This window comes from Hydra vulgaris, chromosome 02 (genome assembly GCF_038396675.1).
Source record: "Hydra vulgaris chromosome 02, alternate assembly HydraT2T_AEP".
NCBI lineage: Eukaryota > Metazoa > Cnidaria > Hydrozoa > Anthoathecata > Hydridae > Hydra > Hydra vulgaris.
In genome coordinates this window covers 59177666-59205000 of record NC_088921.1, presented here as the reverse complement: position 1 = coordinate 59205000, position 27335 = coordinate 59177666, and the positions used below count along the sequence as shown (strand labels likewise).

Genomic DNA, 27335 nt, shown 5'->3' with positions numbered 1-27335 from the left:
GAAAAACCAAGAAGTAGTTTCAACTCTGCTATCAGAACACGCTTCTAGTTGTCGAAACTGAGTTTGTATTAGTATTTCTTCTTCCTCCTCTTATGATAAGCTTCAGTGTTTTCACTTTTTAAGTTCACTTCATTCAGGCTCCAATCATAATTACATCTCCAATTACAATTACATCCTTATTACAGGCAGGTAGTAACAATTTGTCTTAGTGGTAGGATAAGTTTCATTGTTTTCACAAAGTTACCTTATTTAAGCTCCAAAAATTTAGAATCAAATTACCACTTGTGAAAATCTTCAACTTACATCAGCTTGTATGATGCTTTAATTTATAGAAATTTTTGGCAAAATTTTTGGCTCTGATTATTAGCGACTGTTAAGATTTTTTATTAATTATATCCGCAGCAATGTTGTTAGAGGTATAACAAAGATGTTTAAGAAATTTTTTTAACTTAGATTTTTTTAACCCCCTGATATTTATACAAAAGTCACTATGGGTAAGAATTTTAAAAGAATTTTAAAGAAAAAGTTACTTAAGAGAATCGAAAACAAAACATTTAACTTGAAAAAACCTACTGGAATACATTCCTACAATACATTCATACAATCATATGTTACAACCAGAATGTCTCAACTTCTTGATCTTCTCATTGATAATGGGATAGAGGAGTCTCAAGTTTTCCACTCAATGCCACCCAACAAATGGCAAATGGATTCAGGTTATATTTAGTTTTGGTAAACTGTCAGGTAGAGGGAAATAGTTAATGATTGTGCAGAGAGAAGTTGTTTTAATCCATACCTTTAACTCTACTATAACAAAAGGTATAAAGCAAATGCAATACTTCTTGCAGATTGTCCTGAAGTTATGAACTAAACAATGAGTTACATTATAAGAACTAAGTTAAGGATAACTGGAATCTTTTTGAGTCATTATATAACGAATTATATAAATTTTTTGGCAAAGCAACCAAATTTTACATTATTTCATGTTTCATTGCAACATTTATTGTTCAAAATAGCGCCACGTCTATTTATTTTTAGAATTAAAAAAGAATTGTCCAAAATGGGGTCTATGAAGCCATTAGAATAAAAAAAAATGTGACCAAACTTAGTTTTCCACCTTTCAATTTTTGGACCACACCAATGTATATGATATGCATATACATATTATATATATATATATATATATATATATATATATATATATATATATATATATATATATATATATATATATATATATATATATATATATATATATATATATGTATACAATATGTATTATATATATATGTATTATATATATAGTTTATATATATATATATATATATATATACATACATATATATACACACACAAAATAATAGTTATTATGACAACAGTAAATAGAGAATTGTTATTTAGAGCTCAAGGTGACGACTTAGAAAGTCGCTGTGAAGTTATTAATCGGGAATTGCGTATTCTGAGTGCTATGAGTGGTACTAATAAATCTTTTTTTTTTGTTTTTCTTTTTTGTTTTTACTTCATTTACTATTTTTTTGATTTTTTCACTGTTTTTAAACGTTTCATTTAAAGTACTCAATTTACAACATATCTAGAATGCGAGAAAACAGAGGAGACACATAAACGCGAAGAAGCATTACTTACTCAGTTAGTGGTGTTAGTAAACCAAAGAAATCAACTTGTGCAACTTGAAGATTCGCAACTGCAGCAAAGGTATTTAATTAAAAAATACATTTTATAAAAGTTCCTATCAAAGTCATCAACTTTTTAATGATAGATAACAAAATAATGTTTTACTTAATTTTAAAAAAGATTGCAGATATTGTTTAGTTTCAATCATGAAAAAACTTTTACTTGTTGTTCTTATGTTTATAAACTTTGCTATTCATTATTTTAATTACCAGTTATAAGATAGCAAATTTATGGCTCATTAAAAACTCCTGTCTTTTTTTTTTTATATATTAACAAAACTGCCGTAACTATATACTAAAAGCAATCATTATCAGTTTTTTGACTTTATATTTTACTTAGTTCCATTGGTTTATGTATTATGGTCTATAATATATATTACAAATTAATATACTAGGGGCATGTTACAATCTAAGTGATTTAAAATTTTATTTTGTATTTTTCAAACTAAAAGCAAGTTTTTATTGCATCAAATTATTTGAAAGCAAAATTTTATGATTAAACTATATAAATTTGAGGTAAAAATAATTTATGAAGAGGAAACAGAACTGCTTCACAATACCACTGATGATATTTAGTGAGTGAGCTTTTTAATATATTTGTATGTTTGTGTTCTGTGTGGACCTCTGGTGTGGTGCTGGTTCACCCATAAGTCCATTTATATAAATGTATGTTTGTGTTTTGTTCAAACATCTGACATATCTATGTTTGTGTTCAGTTGCCTGTAAATTCCTGTATGTTTATTTGACTATTAGTTTTATTAACTGCGTTTTTAAATTTCATTAAAAACGCAGTTGTTGAAAGTCTTTATTTTATAAAACCAATCCTACTAGTAGTTTAAAAGGTTCACATTTAAATAATAAAATATTTATCTATGTTTATATAATTTACTAAACTTTATATAATTTTTAATAAAACGTACTCAACTTTATGTAATTAAAAATAAAAATAAAATTTTTTATAAGCAATCAATAAAAGTAAATCATCACTTTGTGCGTTTTGTTAATATGAAAATATTTGGTTAAAAAGATAAATGTTACAAAGTTAATTTTTTTAATGTGTTAAAACCTAATTTCTCCAAAATACATGGAAACATACATAAATTTGAATGTTCTCAAAACATCTAAAAAGCTGTATTCAAGTTGTCGCAACTAAATATTATATTCACGGTCAGGAATAAAGTGTGATCTCACCTGCTTCCCAAGCAAGCCTGATAATCCAGTTGTGTTCGTAATTTTTAATCAAGTTAAGCACCATTTTAATGTCATCATAAATCTATCACAAATAAACAGAATGACCAGTAATGCACCTGAGGCTTCGAGCTATTGACAAAAAGTCTTCATCCTGTTGGATTGCATACAGAAATACCCAACTGTAATAGGAAACCTGAAATATCATAAAAATAAACAAATAAATTGACTTTAACAAAGGTTATAAGTTGAAGTTAACAAAGATTTCATCTCTAGTTCTAAAGTAAGAAACTTTTGCAAAGCTATCTAAAGTAGGTTCTTTTCCTTTAATCGAGTTGCTAATAACTCTGCTGTCCTAAGTCCTAAATCTTAAACTAAGTCATTTAGTTCTATCAGACTAAAACACTGAGGCAAATTGGATTGTTTAGCATTAGATAAGAAGACTTCCGTATCAGATAAAAGTTCTTCTGTTTCTGTAGCAGACATGCTTTGTTCATCATCTGACAATAATAACCCTTTAAAAATTGTAACTGGAATCTTGTCAGAATGCTAAATTGATCTAATAGCAGAGGGAATATTGTGGCAAGCTATTTTTTGCCTCTTTATTTTGCCAATACCAGTAGTATCAGCAAGACAAAAATAGCAGTCGTTAATGTGATTTCGGGGTTCTTGCCAAACCATGCAGACTCCAAAAGGTAAATTCTTTCTTATTCCTTTTGTCCAATCTTGAAGACTTTTTTCAAAAATATAGCACACAGTATGTGAAGCCCACTTTTTGTCTTGGTCACCAGGAATAATATCGAAATAGGATTTATATGCTAGTTTTACAAAATTAGTCATGTTTCGTTTTTGCCGAACCAGTGTATATCAACCAAAGATATAACAAAATGAGTTAGGATTACGCTTGCACTTATTTCGATTTGAAGAAGTCATCATATAATATATTTGATCTAAAAAAAACAATGACATGATTACTTTTTTTCATAACTATTTAATAAAAATATCTGTGAAAACTTTTTGAAAATTAATAAATTGGTTATTACAAAAAAATAAAGCTTTCTAACAAAAACGCAGCTTATATTTAGATTCAGCGTTTGAAAATACATAAAAATCAGTTTAATCTCATGCAACAGAAAAAAAAATTTTTTTGTAGACCTGTGTAATGATTAAAGAATGCGTTTATTTAAAAAATATTAGTCAAAAATATATTTCATAATAATAAAACAATAATATTGTTTAATAATATAATTATTAAAATAAAATATAATTACATTATTTATTATTTTATTATAATTATTATTTTTTTAAGGAAAGGTATAAACATGGTTTTTAATGTTAAAAACTTTTATATAGTGCTCAAGACGAAGAACACGTTCAAACAGTACTTTCTCAGCAAACTATGTTTGCTCAGCGAGATTCCGCTGTTGGCTCAATGAAAGAATGGGTTAAAGGTTTCAAATCAAAGGTAAATTACTCTCATATGCAACCTGCAACCAAATTATTTTACATTTATATATTTATAATTTTAGATAGTCCATCATATCAAATTATCAGAATAAATATAAAATTTATAGCCTACCATTAAAACTTTAGAACAATAGCAAAAAAATTTGAGTTACGAATTATTGTTGTGATCAATTTTTTTCATAAAGAAACTGTAGTTTTTTTTAATTCACTTTATATAAGAGTGCATAAATATTGTTAGCGCAGACTACCAGATTGTCTGCCAGATCAGAGAAAAGTCAGGGAATTTAGATACCTGCAAAAAAATCAGGAAACAATCAGGGAAATAAGGTTAAATTTTGGAAAAATCAGGAAGAAATTAGGGAAAATGGCTCTTCATCAAACTTACATAATTTAAGTAAGTTGTATATCGTATAAATAATGTAAAATTTTATTCGACAGGTAGTTGTATAAATTACTCTTGATACTTTTAATGTGGGTTGTATTCATGTTTATATTTTTGCAATTGAAGAGGGTTTTTCCAAAAGAATCTAAGTCTAGTTTTTTCTGAAGTTGAGTTTAAATAAAATCAGGGAAATCCACCTTAAAATTTGGCAGACACCCTGACAAAATAATTCATAAAATATTTTCACTAATGTTATGTTTAACTTTAATTTTTTTAGTTTTGGTAGTCTCGTTTTTTCGGGGTTTCCTGAACGCGTTTGAATTGTGAACGCGTTTTTTTGGTGATTTCTAAACGAGTTTTTTGGTGAGTTCAGAAAGTTTTTGCAATAATGTTTGTGTTTAAAAAAGAAAACCGCTCCTTTACTTGCTGTCGAAGGAAAATTTACCAAAAATTGGTTGGATTTGGCAGAAATTGGTTGAAAATGGATCATCTATTTATTTTGCTTACCTCTCAATTTGTAGCATGATAAACTTACAAACGAGGAAAAATGAAATGAAATTGAAATAGATTCTGAATAGATCTTTTTATACGCGTTTAAATATTTTTACTTTTTTTAAAAAAAAAAATTGTTTAGCCTAAAAACTTGTAAATAAAGAAAACCAATAGTGTGCTAACGCATGACATAACGCATGACTGTATTTGGGTTTTTGTTTGTTTGTTTGTTTGGATTTTTTATCTAAAAACGAATCTTGTTTGTTTAGTTTTTGCTTTTGTTATAGTTGATACTTTTTTATAGTTGATATTTAAAGATGGATTTTTTTTTTTGAAGTATATTTATTATGTAAAATATTTTGAGTATAAATATTTATATAAATTTTTGATGTTTTTTTTTTTTTTATAGAAATTATCGCAACTTATTTATGTAAATATTTATTCGACACATTTTTGCACTTTTAGGTGAAGTTGTGATTTTATAATTTTCGGAAAAAATATTTATGAAGAAACCATTCTCAACGCCGTTAATGCAAGTTCTCAAACTTTTTTGTCTTGTTTGTTCTCGGTATATTTTTTTTCCGGTCTGCAACATTTGTTTTTAAACAATATGATATGATAAGTTTTAAAAGATATGTTGAGTTTAAACAATATCTATATATATATATATTGTTTTGCGATGGAGTATGAAAATATGTATATATATTTTCTACAAAAAAATAAAAAATATATATATTCAAATAAAAAATATATATTAATCTATGATAATTTAAAGACTGGAATTTTAGTTAAATACTTTTATGGCATTAAAAAATAGGGATGGCTCACATCACAGTAATGTTTGAATTTTGAGCTTAGACTTTTAAATAAACCTTAAAAAGTCTAACTAGTCGTATGTCAATTTGTGTGTTCTTCACACTCATACTAATAAAAACTTTCATATAAAATGGAAAAAACAGATTTTAAACTTGAAACAACTAATTGTTTTCGACCTTTAATATGTTTGCAGACATATGACTGGTTAGAAATTAAACATATAACTTAAAACTTGTTTGAAAAAGTTGTTTTCTCAGTTTAATGTTTTATCTTCATTGAGAGCAGCACTATTTTATACCAAGATATGGTCCATCAACTATAAAGCAAAATTTTATATCTAAACTTGAGTAATTAAAAAAAAATTTAACTTTGTTTGATTTTAGACAAACTAAAGCGCTAGGAGAAAAAAAAACTTTTTTTTCTAAAAATTATTCGGGTTAAAAAAATGCAGCGAAACATAACCTTATTATAAAAACGCAAAATTCGTGTATTTTCCAGTACATGCATTAACCGCGTTGAGTTTGTGGCATTTTCCGACTTTCCAGAGTGGGACATATTTTGTATGCATTACAATAATTGCTTAACTTTAATTTTAAATAGATACTAAAAACAAAAGGCATAATTAATATTTAATAAAACTAAAATAAGTAATAACAAAAGTAAAAGTATATAATTTTAATGACAATTCATAACATTTAATTACAAAAAATTAAAATATAAAAAATATTTTAAACAACATTGAAGCACGATAATTAAAATTAGAGACAAAATTATGGAATAATTTTAATCATGGAATAAATTAGACAAAATTATGGAATAATTTTAATCATGGAATAAATTTGGAATCACTTCTGTCCAACTTTTGTTTTTCATTATTTCTTTGGAATCATTTCTAACTTTTGTTTTTCATTATTTTTTTGGAATCATTTCTGTCTAACTTTGGTTTTTCATTATTTCTTTGGAATCATTTCTGTCCAACTTTTGTTCTTTAATATTACTATGGAATTTTCGTTCATTTTTTTAGTAACTGTGTTTTTTCAATTTTAAGTTTTAAAAAAAAACGATATTTGCATTCATTAATTTTTTATTATAAAAAAAACTAGCAAATTATTATTTAAAAAAATGTTTGTAATAAGCCCTGCATGGTTTAAATTTGGATTTGTTCATTTTTTTGTATTGTGCATATTTTTGTATCTTGGCGTTTTATACAATAATTTTCTTTTTTTTTTAATCGTAATTAAAAAACTATAAATCGATAATTATAAAAAAATGTATATATAAAAAAAATAATAATATATCGAGTTGTATCTGCGGCACACAGTGGTCCTTTTTCATAAAAATGACAGCAGAGCGTGCGTTAGCTCTCTTTGTTGATAATAAATTTACAAAGAATCAATACATCGATATTCAACAAACCTCTAAATTGCACAACGCTGGTATTTACCCTTTATACAATTGTTTGTTGGAGGCGAAGAAGCAATGTTATCCCGATGACATCAAAATAACTGAAATATCTGCCGAAGTTTCTTGAAAATCATTAGGGAACAACACAGTTCAAAGAATGTGTCTTTACTACCATAACTAACCAAGGTCATTCTTTTATTTTACATATACAACAATGTTTTACCTGTATACGAATTCTCAGTCCCTTATATTGTGGTGTAATAACTTTTGAAACCATAGATTGCCTGAAAAGACCACTGTGCAGCATAGCAAATTTATCAGTCACTCTTAAAATAAAGGGGTGTCACCAAGGGTTTATAAGCAGTCTCTGCAAAAATTATTTTCGTATTTCTGTCGCGGAAAAGAATATTGCTTGTTCAATTTATTAAAATTTCATAATTTCTTTTAAATTATGAAATTTTATAAAAATTAATTAAAATTTCACATAATAAAAAATTTTGTGTCAAACAGCAAAAGTTGCAGCAGTAGTTAACCATATAGATTACAATTATATGATATGCATCAAAGTTAATATAACTCTACAACACATTTTCTACAACTTACAAGATGTTGAGCGATTTTATATATATTTATCCTGCTGATTTCAAATATGTAGTCAGAATAATTCTTTATTTTATATTACGTTTTAATTTTTGCAAAGCATTATATTTTCTCCATGCAACAGATCATCATATTGTCATTCGTCATACAGCTATTTTTATAGCTGTAGTTGCTGTTTCCCACCTTAGATGGTTCTGAATTTGTTCTCACAGCACATTTTGGTTGATAATAATATCAGAATCTGCTGACGTCATTGGCTAACTATGTAGGCCTATGTATATTAGCTATTATCAGTAGCAGTTGGCCGCATAGGAAAGCAGTTTGGTATTTTATAAGCTTTCATTAAGTGTTTTGTCAGTAAATTGGGAGTTTTAAAAGTCAATAATTAAAACTGGCTCTGACTATAAACGTGTCCCACGTGTTTAGCTGACTACAAACGTGTCCCACGTGTTTAGCTGAAGCAATAAGTATAATTTATTTGAAAAGATGAGGGACACAGATGCGTAAACCATCCTGACAGTTTTTGTTATGTTTGTAGATTATTCACTGCGACAAAGTTACAGAGTAAGAATGTCACCCTTATGGTCAAATTTGCTTATAATGCTTACTTTAATATAAAGTTTGGAGACCAAGACAAGAAATAGGCACCACACACATGTGTGTATTATGCTACTCGAATTTGACGTAGCGGCTAAAGAGCTAAAGAAGTTTATCATTTGCAATTCATATGGTTTGGAGAAAACCAAAAGACCATAGCACAGATTGCAACTTATTCATACAAAGACAGCAAGATTTTCTGGTGAGAACAAGGAGATTTAATATCCTAATGTACATTCTGCGATTAGGCCTGTGTCTCATAAAGACAGCTTGCCTCCTAGTGACATTGACTATGTAAAAAGTGATGAATCGGCGTCTATTCTTTTATTTCATAAAAGTGATGACAGCTTTGATGCACCTGAAAATAATAAACATCATCTCATCAAACAAACTGAACTCAATAATTTAGTACAAGATCTTAATTTACCGAAGGGTAAAGCAGAGCTACTTGCTTTACCCTTCGGTAAATGAAGTCTTGTCTTCAACAGTGGAATCTCTTGTCAAAGGGCACGAAGGTAACTGTTTACAAAAAATGAAGTGCAAATCTTTCACAATTTTTTGAAGAACAGGACAAGTGCTGCTACTGTAAAGATATAGAAAATCTTATGAATGAGCTTGGCTGTCATTACAAGCCTTAAGGTAATTCTTCTTTACGATGGCTACACAAAGCCTTCAGTGCCAAATTTCTATGCTGCAGATATGAACCATATGAAAGCACGGAAAAATATTTGCGTCAATTAACTATCGAAAATTTGGCTAGAATATTTGTGCTGACTTTAAAGTTAATGGACTAGTGAAAGGCATGCAAATTGGTTATACAAAATACTGTTGCTTCTTGTACTTGTGGAACAGCCGTGCTTATAAGCAGCGTTATTTACAGGAGCAGCGACCGGTGAGGTCTAAATATGTCCCAGGAAAACACAATGTGAAGCGCATTGCACTAGCACAGCCAGATAAAATTTACCTCCTACCTCTTTACATCAATTTGGAATTGATGAAGAACTTTGTAAAAACTCAGAAAATCAACTTGAATGTCTTTTAATACCTCAAAAAGACATTTCCAAGGATGAGTGATGCCAAAATTGTAGAAGTAGTTTTTATAGAACCTCAAATTAGACATGTAATAATGAATAACTCCATGATTACTTCAAAGCTGACTGATTTGTAACAAACAGCTTGGAACTCAATTAAGGCCGTTGTTGATAAGTTTCTTGGAAACAGAAAATCAGACGACTACAGAGAACTGGTCACGAAACTTATAACGGACTATAAGCCATTTGAACAAATGTATCTTCTAAGATACATTTCTTGCATTTTTTTTAATTAACTTTTTTCCTGACAATTTACGCAAGCGACGAGCACGGAGAACATTTTCAACAGCATATTTTAGTGATGGAACAGCGATAAAGAGAGAAATATAGTCCAGCTATGATGGGTGATTTTTGTTGTTTTTTACAGTGGGGCGGCAGTTCTGCACACAAAAAGAAAGTTAAAAACTAGTCACCACTTTTCCACTTCTGAAAGAAAACATCAAGACAGTGACTAGCTAGTTCGACAAAAGAAACATCGAGCAAGTTTAAACAAAGAAACATTTCTGAGTTTTTTCAAAAATGTTTCAAAGAAACATTTCTGAAAATTTAGACCTACATAGTACTAAATTTTCAGACTGGATTAATTTTACTTCTCGACGTGCTAGAGACATTCCAAAGGTTTCCCTGTAATCAGAATATTGCATGTAATAAAAGACACACTCGGTTGCTTAAGTTGCAGAGTTTTTATTTTTATTTTGTAGCACAGTGTAATATTTTTTTATTTATATACAGTGCTCGATATGCAACAGGCTATCTCTTTTAAATGGTTATCTCTTTCGGACGTACCTTAAATTACTTACTTAGGGTAACTTGATGTAAAGTAAATTTTTTAGGAATTAAACTGGTGTAGAATGACTTGCAAAAAGTTTCAATATTTGGAGGTTATCCATCGACATCCCTAATTTTGCTCTTCCTAAAATTAAGTTTTCTAAATTCATGAATTTTTTTTAATGTTCTCTTATGAATTCGATCAAAATTCGTCGACAGGTTACAAATTTTTTCAAAAGATCTCATGTCGTGCAAGGTGGTTATATAGTAAAAAATATATTTTTTGATTTCTTACTTTTTCTACATACCAAAATTAGTAGCAAGGCTAAATAATGCTTAATTTAATTTAAAATGCTGAAATAAAAATTTGCTTACCTTTTTTATGCTGATTCAGTATTAAATGCAGAAAAATCAATAAAAAAGAAAACTACATTTTCTCAGCTTTTTTATGACATTACAACCTAAAACTTACCGCACTGATGGATTATAGTGTAATAAACAAAACCTTACTAGAAAAACTTAAGACAATTATTATTTTTAAAATGGCAGCTCTTTTAGTTTTAAAGAACATTTTTGATGGAAAAACCTTTGGAAAAAATATAAATATATTCAAATGGAAACAAGTTTAAGGTTAGTTCTAGTAAGTTATTGCAGTTCTATCTATAAAGAAACAACCCTGAAAATTTAAAGTTAATTGCGTATCTGGTTAAAAACATATGAATGATTTGCTGTTCGCATAATCCATAAATGTTCGCATAATCGAATAATCCATCGTTGTTTTATTGCAATTTAAAGTTCTATACCTCTAAAAAAAACACCCTTTAGTTTTAAAAATAGCCCCGGGCCCCAAAAAGTCTTAATCCACCACTGGGGGTGGGGGGGGTTATAGATCAAGTCGGGGTGGGTTATAGATCAAGTCGTAGTAGGTCAAAACTTTTTGCCTAAAATACGGATAACAAATTAGGTCTTTTCTATCCTTTTTTTTCTTTTATATCTTAATTTGTAATCATTTTTTTCTGAAAACTAACTTCAAAATTATTTATTTTAAAAATTATTGGGGGTGGGGGCGCCAAATGTTTCTGATGCCTCCCCGGTTGCTACGAGCCTGGTTTAGTAATTATACAAACCCAAAAATAAAAACAACTATTTAAAACTTAGTTCTTAGATCAATGTATCAATTAAAAGACTTGTTGCTCTGGGCGTAACTAAGTAAATTTCTTAACTTATAATCAAAAAAACTAAATTTTAAACTATTATTTGCTATTAAAACCATATCATGTTGTTAATGGTTGAAAAGCCAGTTCAATTTTATAAAAAGTAACAAAATTATTAAGAAAAGTAAATAAAATATTTTAAATAATTTTATTTAAACAATTTTAAATAAAATTATTCAAAAAGTAATAAAATATTATTTGCTAATAAGCTAATAATATTAATTTAATAAAATTTAATAAAAAGCTAATTTATTAATTATATATTATTATAATAAATTAGCTAATAAAATAAAAATTAGTTTTTTCAATGGAAATCGCTTAGTTTATACCATATAACCACCTTGAGATTTATAACCATGTAAAGTGTTTAAGATTTATGAACATTGATGACATGAAAGTGTTTTTTTATGAAATTTGAAATCTGTCAATGAATTTTGTTGATTAATCTTGTTTAATATAACACACAAAACCGTTTTGAAACCACAACACAAAATCATGCTCACGACCATGCATTAAGAGTTTCAGAAATGAAACTGCAAACTAAAATTCCAAAACTCCGTTATTAAATTCTAAACTATTACTATTTTAACTAAATTAACAATTAGCAACGGCCTTTGCTAATTTTTAAGTATAGCTTCAATTAAAACTACATACCAGGTTTTACTGCTTAAAAATACTTTTTTTTTTAATTTTTAATGAATTTAAAGTCACTTTTTGTTATAATTTTGTTATCTAATTTCTTACATTAAAAAATTCAAGTAAGAAGAAGTTTTGAATAAATTCTTAGAAAAAATTTCTTACATAAAACAATTTCTGAGAAGTGAAAGAGGACAGAAAAGTGTGAAATTTGGTTTTAATATGAAACTGACTGAGTTATTCAAAAAATTTAAGTAAGAAGAAGTTTTGAATAAATTCTTAGAAAAAATTTCTTACATAAAACAATTTCTGAGAAGTGAAAGAGGACAGAAAAGTGTGAAATTTGGTTTTAATATGAAACTGACTGTGTTATTCAATGGCGATAAATTTCTATTGTTATTAGAAGTTAACAAAAAAAAAGAACAAAGAAATCTATAACCAATAATTTCTTTAGATAATTAGTTTGCAATCTATATCATTTACTTTGATTTTTTATGCATCTATAGTTGATAGAAAAAGATAGTCTTACTGTGTATTGCAATGACGTTAAAGAGCATTGTGGTAACGGTGCTTTATCACACAAATCGAGAAACGATAGGTGTTATTACCAAATTAAGTGTTAATAGAAGGCAGAGACTCCTTAAAGTTACTTTTGTCATTCATCCTAAAACATCTATAGGTTATGCTTCATATGGTTGAAAAACCAACTGCACCGTCAAACCACCGTAATTCGTTTTGCATGACGTCATCACCAAATTTCAAAAAGCTGACTATAAAAGCTGATTCGATAGAATCTTTGTGCAGATTTTTTGATTAATTGATGCTTGGTCTTGAAAAATTAAAAAAAGTACAAAAATTTTGTTGAACTCCCTTTTTTAACTAATATATGCCTACGGTAGACATCATAGAATATCCCCTGGCAGCATTGTTTGGAAAGTAATGCTTGCAATAAATTGTTTAAAAACATAGACAGCTTTGAACTGTTTTTTCAGAAGTCTAGTCTTAGAGTTCCTGCTGTTAAATATATTCTATGGCAGTTTTTACGAGCCATAAGTACACATAGTTAAGCAACATATTATCAAAATCATCGACAAGAAAGTTTGGTATGATAAATAATTTCTAAATTTAATTAAAAAATATATATATATAATAATAGTCTATTTACAACAGTTGGATGTCTATTACAACAGTTGGATTGTAAAAGTTGCATGAATTACAAAAGTTATTGGTTAAATAAACTTGAATTTCTTTATTGCATCATAATCTGAAGTTTAGATTACGAGACCAAACAAGCTCTTAAATCCACTTATTAGGTTTTCAATCAGTTTTGGAAAATTAGTAAATTTGGAGAGAAAGGTCCAAGCTATATCGAAGCACTGAAAAACGCAGCTGTGGTTTTAAACAGTTTTGAAATAGATTTTAATTTGTAGGTTGCTTCTACAAATGTTTAATTTTGTAATGCAAAGTAATAACTTAACCATAAAAACCAGAAAAATATTTTTTTTTTACAATAATTAAGTTGTTGTTAAAAACCTTATTCCTACCCAAAAGAGGTAAATATTTTAATACCCTCTAATTGTTCCTAAAAAGCTTATTAAATAATCTTTTTTGTTCATCAACAAAATTCATTGATCGATTTTATATTTCATTGAAAAAAAAATTCTTACCTACCGATTACAACCATTTGAAGTTATTTAAAATCTGTTAATGAATTTTTATCTAATTTATAAAAAACCATTTTATAATTTTAGAAGGCATAATTCTGAGAGCCTGTTAGGGATCGGGACGGGGCTGGGTTAGCTCAAATTATCAAAACTTTTTGAAAGTCATCCTCATTTAACAGTATCAACATACTAGAAATTGGAGTACGTAATGGTGAAAACAAGCAAGTTTTTTCGCCCGTGGTAAACAAATTTGCTATATACATTTTTGGAATGAAGATGAATTTCCGATGATAATAAAAAGCACGCTTGGTGACGCCTTGCAAGGACTTATAGCATCTTTTTATGTATTTATTAATAAGAATTTGAGAGTTTGTTTCTGACTAATATGCACATACAGCCAAGAATAACGGAAATTTTTTTTTGAAAACTTTTTTTTTTGTTTAAAAACTTTTTGCAAAAAAAATTTTTATACACAAAAACATATATAAAATATATATCTTATTTTACACACAAAAAACATATATAAAATATCTTATTTTAAAAATATTTTACTGCTGTTATTCTTTATAATAATAAGTTATGCGTTATAACTATAAATTATGCTTTACAATTATAAATTATAGTTATAAATGGTAATTATAAATTATTTATACAATTTTTTAGTTGTTTGTTTTTGTTATTAATTGTTAATTAAAACTTTAATTGCTGAATATAATTAAATCTTATAACATAAATAAAAGACAGATAGAACTTTATAATTATCAAGATTTCTTCATCTTTTTAATATTATTTTTTTGCCGTTTGTTGTTTTGTTTTTTTTCTTTAGTTATTAAGGTAATTAAAGTTGAATCCTAATTTATATTCTTCTTCTTTTTATGACTTTTTATTGTCTAATAATTTTTTTAATAATATAGAAACACAAACTTTATATAGACAGGGTTAATCTAACCCTAAATCTGTATATACAGCCATATTTTTTAAGTTAGTATTACAACTAAATTATTTCATTTCTGTTTGAAAATAGAGCTTGTAAAAACTTGTTTACTGGTTTGTTACTGAGTGTATTCAGTAAACTGCAAGTGTTTTGCTAAATGTTACTCTCAAATGTTGCGTGATTCGAGTTCAAATCAAGTCACCGCCAACTCAGCGCTTGAGTAATACTTCGGAACGCAATAATGTTGGTAAATAACGGACACTACTCTAGATTAGTTTATATGACTATTTACTATTTGTGGTCTTACTGTTCTAAGCCAACAATATCTTTGATATAAGAGCATTCTATATCCACTTTTAGCATGAAATTCAAATTAAAAAATTTAAAAAAATACCCTAAACTAATAATTTATCTACAAGTGAAAAAAGAACTAACAGGCAAAATTTTACTAGGCAGCGAATGGAGAATGCAGAATGGTGTTTTAATGAGCCTAATTGCAAGAGTAACAGAGAACTTAACAGCAGTATAACTATTTTAATGAGCCTAATTGCAAGAGTAACAGAGAACTTAACAGCAGTATAACTATTAATGCTATAAATACTTATAGAACTTATGATTCCGGTGTTAATTTTTTCTTTTTAAACATCAATATTTTGAGACTACATCATCTAATTCATGCCAGATATGCTATAATTACATAGATATTATCGACTAACTAAATGCAATGCAATAAAACTCTTTTGTTCCAGTTGTTAATGGAGTAAAGATTTCTAAACTATAAATCAATTTTCTAAAATAAGTATACAGGAACGCAATATGAATCAAACCTTTGTAGTGTTATATATTTTCTAAAATAAATATGGAGAGACGAAATATGTTTGAATCAAACCTTCTTAGTGTTATATATTTTCTATGATAAATATACAGGGACGCAATATGTTTGAATCAAACCATCGTAGTGTTATATATTTTCTAAAATAAATATACTCGGACGTGCAACTCTTTTCCAAACTAATAGCATCTATTGTAACAAAATATGTACGTAAAAATATGTACGTGTAACAAAATATGCACGTAAAAATATCTATTGTAACAAAATATGTACGTAAAAATATGTACGTGCATATTTTTACGTACATATTTTTACGTACATATTTTTACGTACATATTTTTACGTACATATTTTTACGTACATATTTTTACGTACATATTTTTACGTACATATTTTTACGTACATATTTTTACGTACATATTTTTACGTACATATTTTTACGTACATATTTTTACGTACATATTTTTACGTACATATTTTTACGTACATATTTTTACGTGCAAATCTTTTCCAAACAGGTTTGATAACAAGTTATCAAATTTGAGAAAAAATTTAAAAAAAGTTCTAAATATAAACTATGGTTTGAAAATTATCAATGTTGCATAAATCATTAAAAGTCATTGGTATCTATGGAGTCTCCAGGTGATATTGAGATCTTTCGTAGATAAGTGAACGCAAATTAATATATCATGAGTACTTGAATGGTGGAGATGCAAGTTCCTTCAAACATGTTGTTCTTGATAAGTCCTGTAAAGATTTTAATATAATGCTAATCAAACTTGAATGTGTAGGACATGCTCAAAAATGTTTCGGTAATAGATAACGGAATATTGTGAAATCCAAAAGGGTAAAAAATGCCTCTAGCTGGAAAGGGAGAACTAACCAAAAAAACAATCAATACCACGCAAAATTATCATGGTATAGCTATAAAGAAATATAAAGCGCAACTTTGTTATATGAAAGAGCAGTGTATGCAATACTTTTCCATTTCACGGATTTTGAAGACCTTTATTATTGTTATATAGTACTTTTGTCCAGATTCTAAATTATGTCTGAATAGATATGTAATAGCATTATAAAGTTAATATCTGATGAGCTTTTAACTAGATGTGTACATGGAGAAACTCAGAATGAAAAAGAGTACGTTTTTGTAGCAGACACACTGGAAATAGGAGTTAATTCTGCTGTGTTTCATTTCAATGAAGGTTGTAGTGCAATTATAATTTTTTTCAAAGCATTTAACTTACTTGGAGTGTGTATCCCAGAAAAATGTTAGTCTTGTCATTGTTGCGAAAGAGTTTGGTAGATTTGAAAAAACCAACAAAAAAATACTTTAAAAAAGCAAAATAAGACATTTTAAAAAAGCAAAATAAGACATTTTAAAAAAGCAAAATAAGACATTCAAACAATGAAATTGTTTGAATGTCTTGCTTATGTTGGATGAAAAAGACAATTTTTATATACCTGGTGACTTAACACAAGATTGTTAAGTGATTTTTTTTTAATGTTTAGTATTGACTTTGCCTTTAATTTTCTACCTTAAATTCTTTAATTTAAATTCTTTAATTTTCTTTAACTTTAAAATTAAATTCTTAGTTTTCTTTAATTTCCTACATAGAGTGGAAATACAAAATTTCAAAACATGTAATCTTATCCTAAAACGATGCTTAAGAGTTGATATTTTCTCCAATAATTCATTACACATAATAAAAATTATTTAAACCACAGGTTTTTATAGTGTTTTTTACTTTATCTCGTTGACTTTTTTGAGGAACACTTTAGCTAAATATATTCATTAAAGCACAAACATTTTCATTAAAATCTAAAGTTTTAGGGGAATAATTAAACTGTTAAATGGAGAGAAATCTATCATCAGATCAAGTGTATAAAGTTTCAACTTCATTTGAAAATCGGAACTTGAGAAAATGAGTTTCAAGTTTTCTAGTTTTGCCACCTATTTTTGGTTTATTATCCCCCATTATGAATAATTAATAAATGTTTTAAATTGTTTTTAATTGGAAAAAGTATAACTATACAATACGTCAACATTAAAATAAACTTTTTCATAGAATCTCCATTTCTGATTTATTTTTCTGTAGTACTCCCTCAACTAACACTTGGTAAAAAGATTGTCTGCCTCTACTTGCCTCCACCCACCTTGACCCCTTGGTTGGTGCATGTTGCCAAAGCTCGTCATTCGCATATTGAATAAACTCTATAAATACCCCTATTAAAAAGGTTTTAATAAAGTAATTTGATTTATAGAAACTATATATGTAATTAGATACAAATTTTACATATCATTCATTGTTTACATTACACTCATTGTGTGTAAAAATATTTTCTAAGAAACCTCTTCCTCTCCCCCTAATAATGCAATCAAACCCGGAAGAAAGAAAATTATGAAAATAAATAATTACTATTCTTACATATTATTATTATTTATTTATTAATTGTTAGCCATAATTAATTATCTGCCCAGTTGTCTATATTTTGGTTTACATTTTACCTGTATTTTGATTTATAGGACGCCGAAATCACAAAAGTTGACACAAAAAACACGAGCAGCTGTGGCGCAGTGGTTAGAGTTCTGGCTTAGAACCCAGAAGTCCGAGGTTCGACGCCAGCTGCAGCCCAAAAAGCGACATTGGTACGGAAGGAGGCGTGAATTTCTTGTCAAATGCTCTTCCGAAGTACTCTGTGATAAGACCGTAAGGATTTTTGGGAGCACCTAAATAACTACAAAAAGAAAAAAAAAGCTCATATAATGCACCAGTCAGATTGATTGAAACTCTATTTCTTTCTCAGGTTTTAACGATAAAAATTAGTGTATTAACTAGCCTCTATTTAGTTCGTTATACGGACCATTCCCAATTTTACTATAAACTTTAAAAAAAACGTTAACCTTTATTATCATTTCTATTTTATTTTATTTTGTAGCTAACAACGGAATTGCATGATTTTCCTAACATAAGGAAACGGCAATAACATTTATATTTTTATATACACTCTGAAAACTTTATATACACTCTGAAAATGTAATGGTTCAGATGCTAATTAGAAATAAATATACAAAAAAATGAAGTTGTACTTAAGTTAAAGTAAAAAAGTTGGTGGCATGAACAAAATGAAATGGAAAAATAAGACTAAAACTAAGAAAACTTTTTTTTGTTTTTATTTAAAGAAAGTTCCTTACAAATTTTCACAAACACTTTTCAATTTGTTCTAAATTACTTTCCTTTATATTCAGTTTACTTTCTTTTATATTCAGTTTACTTTCTTTATATTCAGTTTACTTTCTTTTATATTCAGTTTACTTTCTTTTATATTCAGTTTACTTTCTTTTATATTCAGTTTACTTTCTTTTATATTCAGTTTACTTTCTTTTATATTCAGTTTACTTTCCTTTTATATTCAGTTTACTTTCTTTTATATTCAGTTTACTTTCTTTTATATTCAGCTTACTTTCTTTTATATTCAGTTTACTTTCTTTTATATTCAGTTTACTTTCTTTTATATTCAGTTTACTTTCCTTTTATATTCAGTTTACTTTCCTTTTATATTCAGTTTACTTTCTTTTATATTCAGTTTACTTTCTTTTATATTCAGTTTACTTTCTTTTATATTCAGTTTACTTTCTTTTATATTCAGTTTACTTTCTTTTATATTCAGTTTACTTTCTTTTATATTCAGTTTACTTTCTTTTATATTCAGTTTACTTTCTTTTATATTCAGTTTACTTTCTTTTATATTCAGTTTACTTTCTTTTATTTTACTTTCAACTACTCTTCTTCAATTCTAATTTAGTTTCGTTTACCTTTAATTTAATTTCCATAACTTTTAATCACTTTTCTTTGCTTTTAATATGTTTTCTTTTTAATGTCTTTTAAAATCTTCTTTAATATTTAAATATAAGTCTTTTATTTGGTCCTGGTTTGAATTTGATCTTCATCAATATTCACTTATTCGGTGCGGTAAACAGCGCAAGTCAAAGTAGAGAAACGGCAAAAAGCATTCTGCAGATTAAAGTAATAACCAAAATTAAATTGATAACTAAAATTTAAAATAAACTTTTATATCTTATAAATGTTTAAAAAAATATTTATTTTTTTTCAGATATTTTTTTGTCTTTTTTTTAATGGAAAATAAAATATAATTTACAGCATTTTGCTGCAACACGAGCTCTTTCTGCAGATCGAACAGAAATTACCTTCTTGATCTTTTAACAACTTTGCTGGTACTTCATTGTAAACTTTAATCGAGCGTGGAATGAAAACAATAGCTGTATACTGAAGGTCTCTTATTAAGCCAATCATCCGTGATCTTCTTAGGCAATTAAGAAAAAGCGATAATAAAAATACTGAATTAAGGAATATTACAAAAGATAATATTTATAATATTATTTATTTAGAATTACATTGATAAATATAAGTTTAATTATTTAATAATATTAAAACAGGAGATATTGATCTTTTAGTGAAAGTTATTTGGTTTATTAAAATTGTGGCATAAATGATCGGTCACAAAGCAAAAATACACCGATGAATTTAAATAGCAGCGTACAAATAGTGGGTTTTAGAAGAGTATGCGTGCAAGGATTACGCGTACGCGGATTTTATTTATATTAGAAGTAGTGTATTTATTATCTTCGGGTAAGTTTCATATATTTTCTTGATGCAGTTTTTTGCTAAATATTTTCTATATAACAATTAGCGATTGGTTAACGTCACTAAAAAATTTATTAATAAAGAACAAAAGCTTATTACAAAAGCAGGGGCTCACTGTCCTACTTTCAATTTTTGTTTTCTCTTTTTTTACATGATTATAAATCTAAAACCTTTGCACAGATAAAATAAATAATTTATTTTCGATTTGTATTATCAAATTAAAAACATCAAATCTTTAGAAAAAATTTTTTTTTGATGCTTTAACTAAACGCTTATTTGATTTAGAAGTATATTTGCGTTAGCTTTAAAAATATTGTTAATTTGTATACCTCTTTTGCTGTTTAAATTTAAAATAAATGAATTTAATAATTATTATTATTGTAAATAAAAGTAAATTAATAATTGTCTTGGTTATAAAATTTTTTAAAAGTTTTGATGTCAATCAAAATCTTAAAAAGTTAATCAACTTTAAACCCAAATAATCCATATTAACGCAATTAACTAAAAAAAAGAAGATCAAATTAATACAATTAAGAACTGAAATCAGGCGAATAAACAAACGCAAAACTTTCAGAAAATGAAAACTTTATCGGATCATATAAATATTGTTACTTTTTCAATTTTTGTTATCGATAAACTTTTAACCCACTCACACCTGTGCATTTCTTTCTTTATTAATAAACCTCAGTTAAAACATTATTTTAAAAATAATTATCAACCAAACAGATATTATTTGAGTATCTTTTGCATCATTTTCACATGAAAATAGTATGCATAATAGGAAATCGATAAACATGAAGAAAAAAAGTGTATATATATGTGTATATATATGTGTGTGTGTGTGTATATATATATATTATATATATATATATATATATATATATATATATATATATATATATATATATATATATATATATATTAACAACGTTTATAACACATATTACATTTATATAAAACGTTTATATAACGCAGCATAAAGTTTGTAAGTTTTTTTTTTTTTTTTTTTTTTTTGAAATCTTAATTAAAACGTCCATACTTTTTTTTTTAGTAAGAAACGAAGATGGCGTCGATGAAAGTCATAAATACCAAAATAACGATTTTCTTTCCCGCGACTTTTTTCATGCCAACAGAAACAAAAACCTTTTTAATAAACAATCCTACTTAGAAAAGGTTAGACGGCAGTTAATTACCGACGAAAGACTTCGTAACCACAAAAATGAACTTGTTAAAAGTACGCTTAAAAATCTGAAGAATATTCTTCAACTAAAAAAAACGGCTATTATGACAAACGATTCTTTTCATTCAAACCGCGAGCTCAAAAAGGACTTATATAAAAAAGCGGTTGAGTATATAAAAAGGATCGATGAAGAACAAAACGAAAAGGGCCATAAAAGTAAGCCTCAAATATTCGTAAAAGAAAGTATATTTACGAAGAATAACCCTAACAGTTTCCCTACTCAACAGAAACGAGACTTTCCTGCTCACGATAGTGAAAGCGATATTGGTCTAGATGAAAAAAGTTTACGTATATTTGCTGGAGAAGATGAAAACAATGCTATTGATGAATCCTATAGTTCCTCTACCGTTTCAGAAATTTTGGGGACGATGGCAAGTATTTTTGAGGTTGCAGAGAAGAGTTCAGCTACTGAGCAACACGAACTAAAAAAACTAAAAAAAAATGTTGTTCCATTACACAATAACTTCAAAGACATTTTTGAAACTTATAATGCCGAGGGTGAGCCATATAAGGTAAAATATCTTTTTTACAAAAACTTTTTTTTTTTTTTACAAAACACATCATACAAAATTTAATACTTCTTCACGCATTGTTTTAACACTAGTAACTTCTGCAACTAACTTTAAAATTTGGCTGAATTACACAATAATTCTAGCAAGTAATGTCAAGAGAAACATATATTAATTTCCCATACAAAAAGATAAAAGAGACGTTAGTATAATTAATTTTTTATGATTTGCGCCAGGGCCCAAGGACTCAGAGCACTATCTTAAATAAAAGATCTGTATGAGTCTTATGGTTCTGAATCAAAATAACAAAAATCTGATTAATAGAGACATCTTTATTAATTTTTTTTTGAATTTAACGGGTCTCAACCAACTTTTTTTTTTTGTTCCAAAATCCTATAGGTTTTTTTGACTAGGGTATATACCATGATAAACGGAGATGTTATTTTTAGTTTTTATGAGTTGAACAAAATTATTTGTTATAAATTTCTTTCTTAATGAAACTCCTGAATAAAAATGAACATCACAGGTTCAGAGATTTCAAACGCTCTCTCGTTTTTACATCGTTTATTTAGATTTCTTTTTATTTATAGTATACAAGCTCCTGTAATTATAGTATACAAGTTTCTGTAATTAGAGTTAAAGATTGTTTGCAAACTCTAATTCCAAGCAACTATAGAAACTTGCATATGACAACTTAGTTTCTCTTTTTGTTATTTAGAATTTTATTTGATATATCAAAATGGTTATTATTATTATTATTATTATTATTATTATTATTATTATTATTATTATTATTATTATTATTACTATTATATTAAATTTGTTGCTTTTTTCGTGGAAAAAACAATACTATAATTTGAAGTCCCTCCTAAAATCTGGCGCATGATGAGAAGTTAGCGAAAATAGAGTATAACGTCTATGACTAATTACTGCAAATAATCAAGTATGATATTATTATAAAAAACAGTTGAACTTGTTTGTTGCTGCTAAAATTTTAAGCTTTTTAGCTAATCTAGAAGTCGAAATAGAAATTCCATCAGATAAACGGACAAAAAAAAAAAGTGTTTAAAACTAAAAAGTGTATAAATGTTTGTAGTAATTGCACTCGTGAAGCAACTATTTTCGTGTAACAACTGCATTTAAATATGTGATAAGTTCACAAAACTTAGTTAGGGTGATTATAAATACTTATAAAAAAAATTAAACTGGTCTGTGCACTTGTTCATAAAAATTGCTCAAAGAACTGGGTGCGGATTCACAACACTTTCGTAAGTCCAAAATTTGCGTAAAGTTTGCGTAAGTTTTGCTTAAGTTCAAAGTTAAGGCTAAGTTGTATTCACAAACCTTGCGTAAACAAAAACTTACGAAATTATTAAGTTTTTACGTAAGTTATTATTTACGCAAAAAGGTATTCACAACATTTTCCTAAAAATTGCTCAGCAAACTTTACGCAAGAAAAGTTACGTCTGCTATTTTCTGACTTAAGTTTGGCGTAACTTTAAATCATCTAATAATATTTAAAAATGGCGTTTTTATTATTATGAAAGATTTCAGATTTTGTTTGTTATTGCCAATAAAATATAATTTTATCTTAATTTTATACTGCTATACGTTAAGTTATTTATTTAAATAATACAACAATAGTTTTTTTTTTTAACGACAACAACAATAGCAGTATATTTACCAAAAATTTAGATGTATTACATATACTTGTTTTATAAAACTTGTTTCACCTTAAATTTAAGGTTAAAAAAATATACACTCAATCTATATAATGGATAGTTCACTCTCTCATAGCCTAGCTAAAACAAGGAGAGCGACTATAGTACGAATATATCATATAGTTTTGCAGTATGCCAATAACTTATTAAATAAATTAATTTAATAACTAGTTATTGTCATACATCAATGCTATATGATCATCATATCATAATGATACATCATAATAATGATACATCATAATGATGTATCATAAGGATAAAGGATACATCATAATGATGTATCCATACTATATTAACTTATGGTTGTATCTATACTATACTATCTATACTATATTATACAAAAATATATACAATAATATTATTGAAGTATATACTTTAACTTGCATAACTAGCATAAAGAGAGAGAGAGAGAAAGAGAGAGAGAGAGAGAGACTCACTCTCTCACTCTCTCTGTGTGAGAGAAAAAATATTTGTCCTAATATAGATACAATACTCACAAAAATATGTAATCAATTCATTAGTTTTTCAAATCTTTTTTTTTTTTTTAATTTATAAATGAGAACAAGACTATTTCAAAATACAATAATACAAAATTTATCTCTGAGTAATCTGGCTATTGAAGTTTAAAAGTATTATAACTTAAATATTAAACTTACTTTGAATAATGATGCTATTTTTTTTCGATAATTTTAATTATTCAAAAGTATTAAAGGTATAACAATATTAAGATTATTTTGAATAATAATGCTTTGTTTTTAATTATTTTAATTATCAGGAGATATTAATATCTATGGATAATTTAAATTAAGCCTAATTTCTTGGTAGATAATATTGTTATTTGCAAATAATAAACATATTCTGTAATAGTTTAAATTGCTTCGGTAGATCTTTTTTTTGTATTTCTATATGAAATCTCATTGTTGTAGTTTATTATTGCAAAGAGCAGAAATTCCATAAAAAGTTCCTTGATCCACCAGTTAGTCCAAATGGAGTGATAGTGCTTTTCACAATTCAGTAGAATTATTATCTGTTGCTGTTGAAAATAGTATTACAACTCTTGAGATGACAGCATATTGTTCACACTTGTTGTAGCAATTAGATTGTACTGTATTTGGTGTGTTGAAAACCTACTACAATACTTGTTGTTGTGATTTAATCAATACTTGCTCTGTCAAAGAGTCAAACTTTTTTATACTGCATGTACCTGATTCACAGAGTTAACTTTATGCTATCCATCAAATATAAAAATCATGTTTTTATTTGTGCAGGTATGGTACCATAAATTCTCAATCTGAAATATCACTGAAAAAAAAATTACAAAAAACAAGTGGGTTTTAATTCAAGCTCAGCTTTTATTAATTAATATAATTGAAACATTTTTCATAACATTATGAAAAATACAATATATTTTTCATAGTATGTTTTGGAAAAGTTGTTGAACTTTTGCTTATGTTTTCAAAATGTTCCTTATATTTCTGACAATAGAAATTTTGTTTATAAATAGTTTCAAATATACTAGAATGCAATCAAATGTATTTCTTGAATTTATTGAAGCAACTTCTTTATTTAATGAAACTGTCATTCCCTATTGCAAATAAAAGTGTTTTTGATTCAAGTCAATTATATGAAATTTTATGCTAAATTAAAGCATTTTGTTTTAATTTCCTGAAGCAATGCAAGACAAGTTGCATGATCTGATCAGGGGTGAACCCAGACCTTTTTTGGTACTATAGGACCGGTATGGGCGCCAAAAAAATGCCTCAAAATATTAATTTCATGTTGTTTTTCTTTTTCTTTTTATATTAAAAATAAATAAAAAAGTTCTTTCAAATGCTAGTTTTCTGTATATTTTAGCTAGTTTATTTAGCCAGTAATGTTTACAAATAAGGTTCGCTGCAGGTTTAGAGTTAGGGTAAAATAAAACTAATGGGCATTCACTGATGGCATCATACAGGAAGCCGAATAATTATCTTATATAAGCCCAGGATAATACAATTTATATTACCCATTTGGATTTGAATAAATATGCCCAAATTATTTCTTAATGAGTGCTTGTAATGTTTATATTTAAAATAATAGATGTGTAGCATTTTGTTAATAATCGATATCTCATTAAAAAACCAAACGACTCCTATTTGTTCCATTTTTAATCCAATTATTAATTATTTTGATTATTTTCCTAATAGATACTCAAAATAGATTGAAAGAATGTTTATGCTATATATGCTATTACTTTTAAAAGTAATTGCATGTATATACTATATGGGACTATTCAAATACAATGAAACACTTTTTTGCTGTTTTTAGACTCCCTTCTTTGTATATGTAACATTTTTAACAATTTCTCCCCGCCCTATTTGTGACGTGACATTATTTTTAAACAAATATATCTTTGAGTTTGAACTTTTATGCTAAAGGTTTAATATTCCGCTGTGATTAGAATTTAAATTTTAAAAATTTTGTCATGTCACACTGTGGCTAACCACCCCCTCTCTCATGTGATATTTGGTGACACTTTCAAACACCTCCACCCCATATAAGAATACGTATTATTTGAATAGCTCCTATATGGTTTTGCTACATTTTTAAATATAGCAACAACAACAACAAAAATAATAATTGTAAGTAAATTTAAGCCCTGTCTTTAAAAAAGAAACATTTACTGTTTGGTCACATAGGCCTGTGTGTCTTAATAAAAAAAAAAAATTAGTAATACTAACTAATTCCTTTATACAAATAGTTATAAAATATTTGCCTAAAATTTTGGGCAAGTTTTTGCGTAAGTTTTTGCCTAAGTTTTGCGTAACTCATGCGCAACCTTAACTTTACGCAAATGCTGCGAAAAAGTTGTGAATACCAAATAGTTACGCAAAAAATATTTTGCGTAAGTTTTTCGTAACTTTTGCTCAGCTACGCAAGAGTTACGCAAAAGTTGTGAATCCGCACCCTGGTGCGTAAAAGGCGTTATATTTACCGCAAGTTAACGAGCCAACCAATCAATTTTATGGGACGAACCAACAAACCAATCAGTTCTATGGGAAAAATCATTAAAATGTTTTTTAAAATATTGAAAATAAAAAATTAAAAAAAACCTCACACAAAAATGTTGTTTTACAACAATATAATTTTATAATATATTTGCGAAGAAAAATGCAAACACTATAAAATGTAGGTAAATTATAATAATAATAAAATTATAATAAAAAACAATTTAGCGCACGTGTATTTCAGACACCTTCTCCAATAAGTCCTTTACCTTACGCAAAACGAGTATTATTGAAAACCATACCCTTATTAAACACTGACTCTTACCCTTAAAGTAAGATTTAGGATATGGTTTTCAATAAAATAACTATTATAGTTACGATCAGCTATGGTTTTCAATAATATAAGTTTTGTGTCGAACTCGTTTTTTATAGACT

General features: G+C 27.2%; 2 protein-coding genes across 5 annotated transcripts in view; both read left to right on the top strand.

Moving 5' to 3' along the window:
* The window catches only part of LOC100198081 (EH domain-binding protein 1), a 50995-nt gene extending 45263 nt beyond the window's left edge, over positions 1 to 5732 (top strand). For 2 of the 4 annotated variants that reach the window (XM_065791542.1, XM_065791541.1), the window contains exons 22-25: positions 1402 to 1475; positions 1596 to 1713; positions 4233 to 4344; positions 5006 to 5732. In XM_065791542.1, the coding sequence (XP_065647614.1) occupies positions 1402 to 1475; positions 1596 to 1713; positions 4233 to 4344; positions 5006 to 5014 (313 nt within the window). In that variant the 3' untranslated portion in view covers positions 5015 to 5732. The remainder of the gene's footprint in view (positions 1 to 1401; positions 1476 to 1595; positions 1714 to 4232; positions 4345 to 5005) is intronic. The other 2 variants (XM_065791540.1, XM_065791539.1) reach the window with 1 other exon arrangement.
* Positions 5733 to 20150: 14418 nt separating this feature from the next.
* The window catches only part of LOC100209999 (mucin-3B), a 38983-nt gene continuing 31798 nt past the window's right edge, over positions 20151 to 27335 (top strand). Inside the window, exons 1-2 of the mRNA XM_065791537.1 lie at positions 20151 to 20428; positions 21495 to 22195. Of these exons, the coding sequence (XP_065647609.1) occupies positions 20362 to 20428; positions 21495 to 22195 (768 nt within the window). The 5' untranslated portion in view covers positions 20151 to 20361. The remainder of the gene's footprint in view (positions 20429 to 21494; positions 22196 to 27335) is intronic.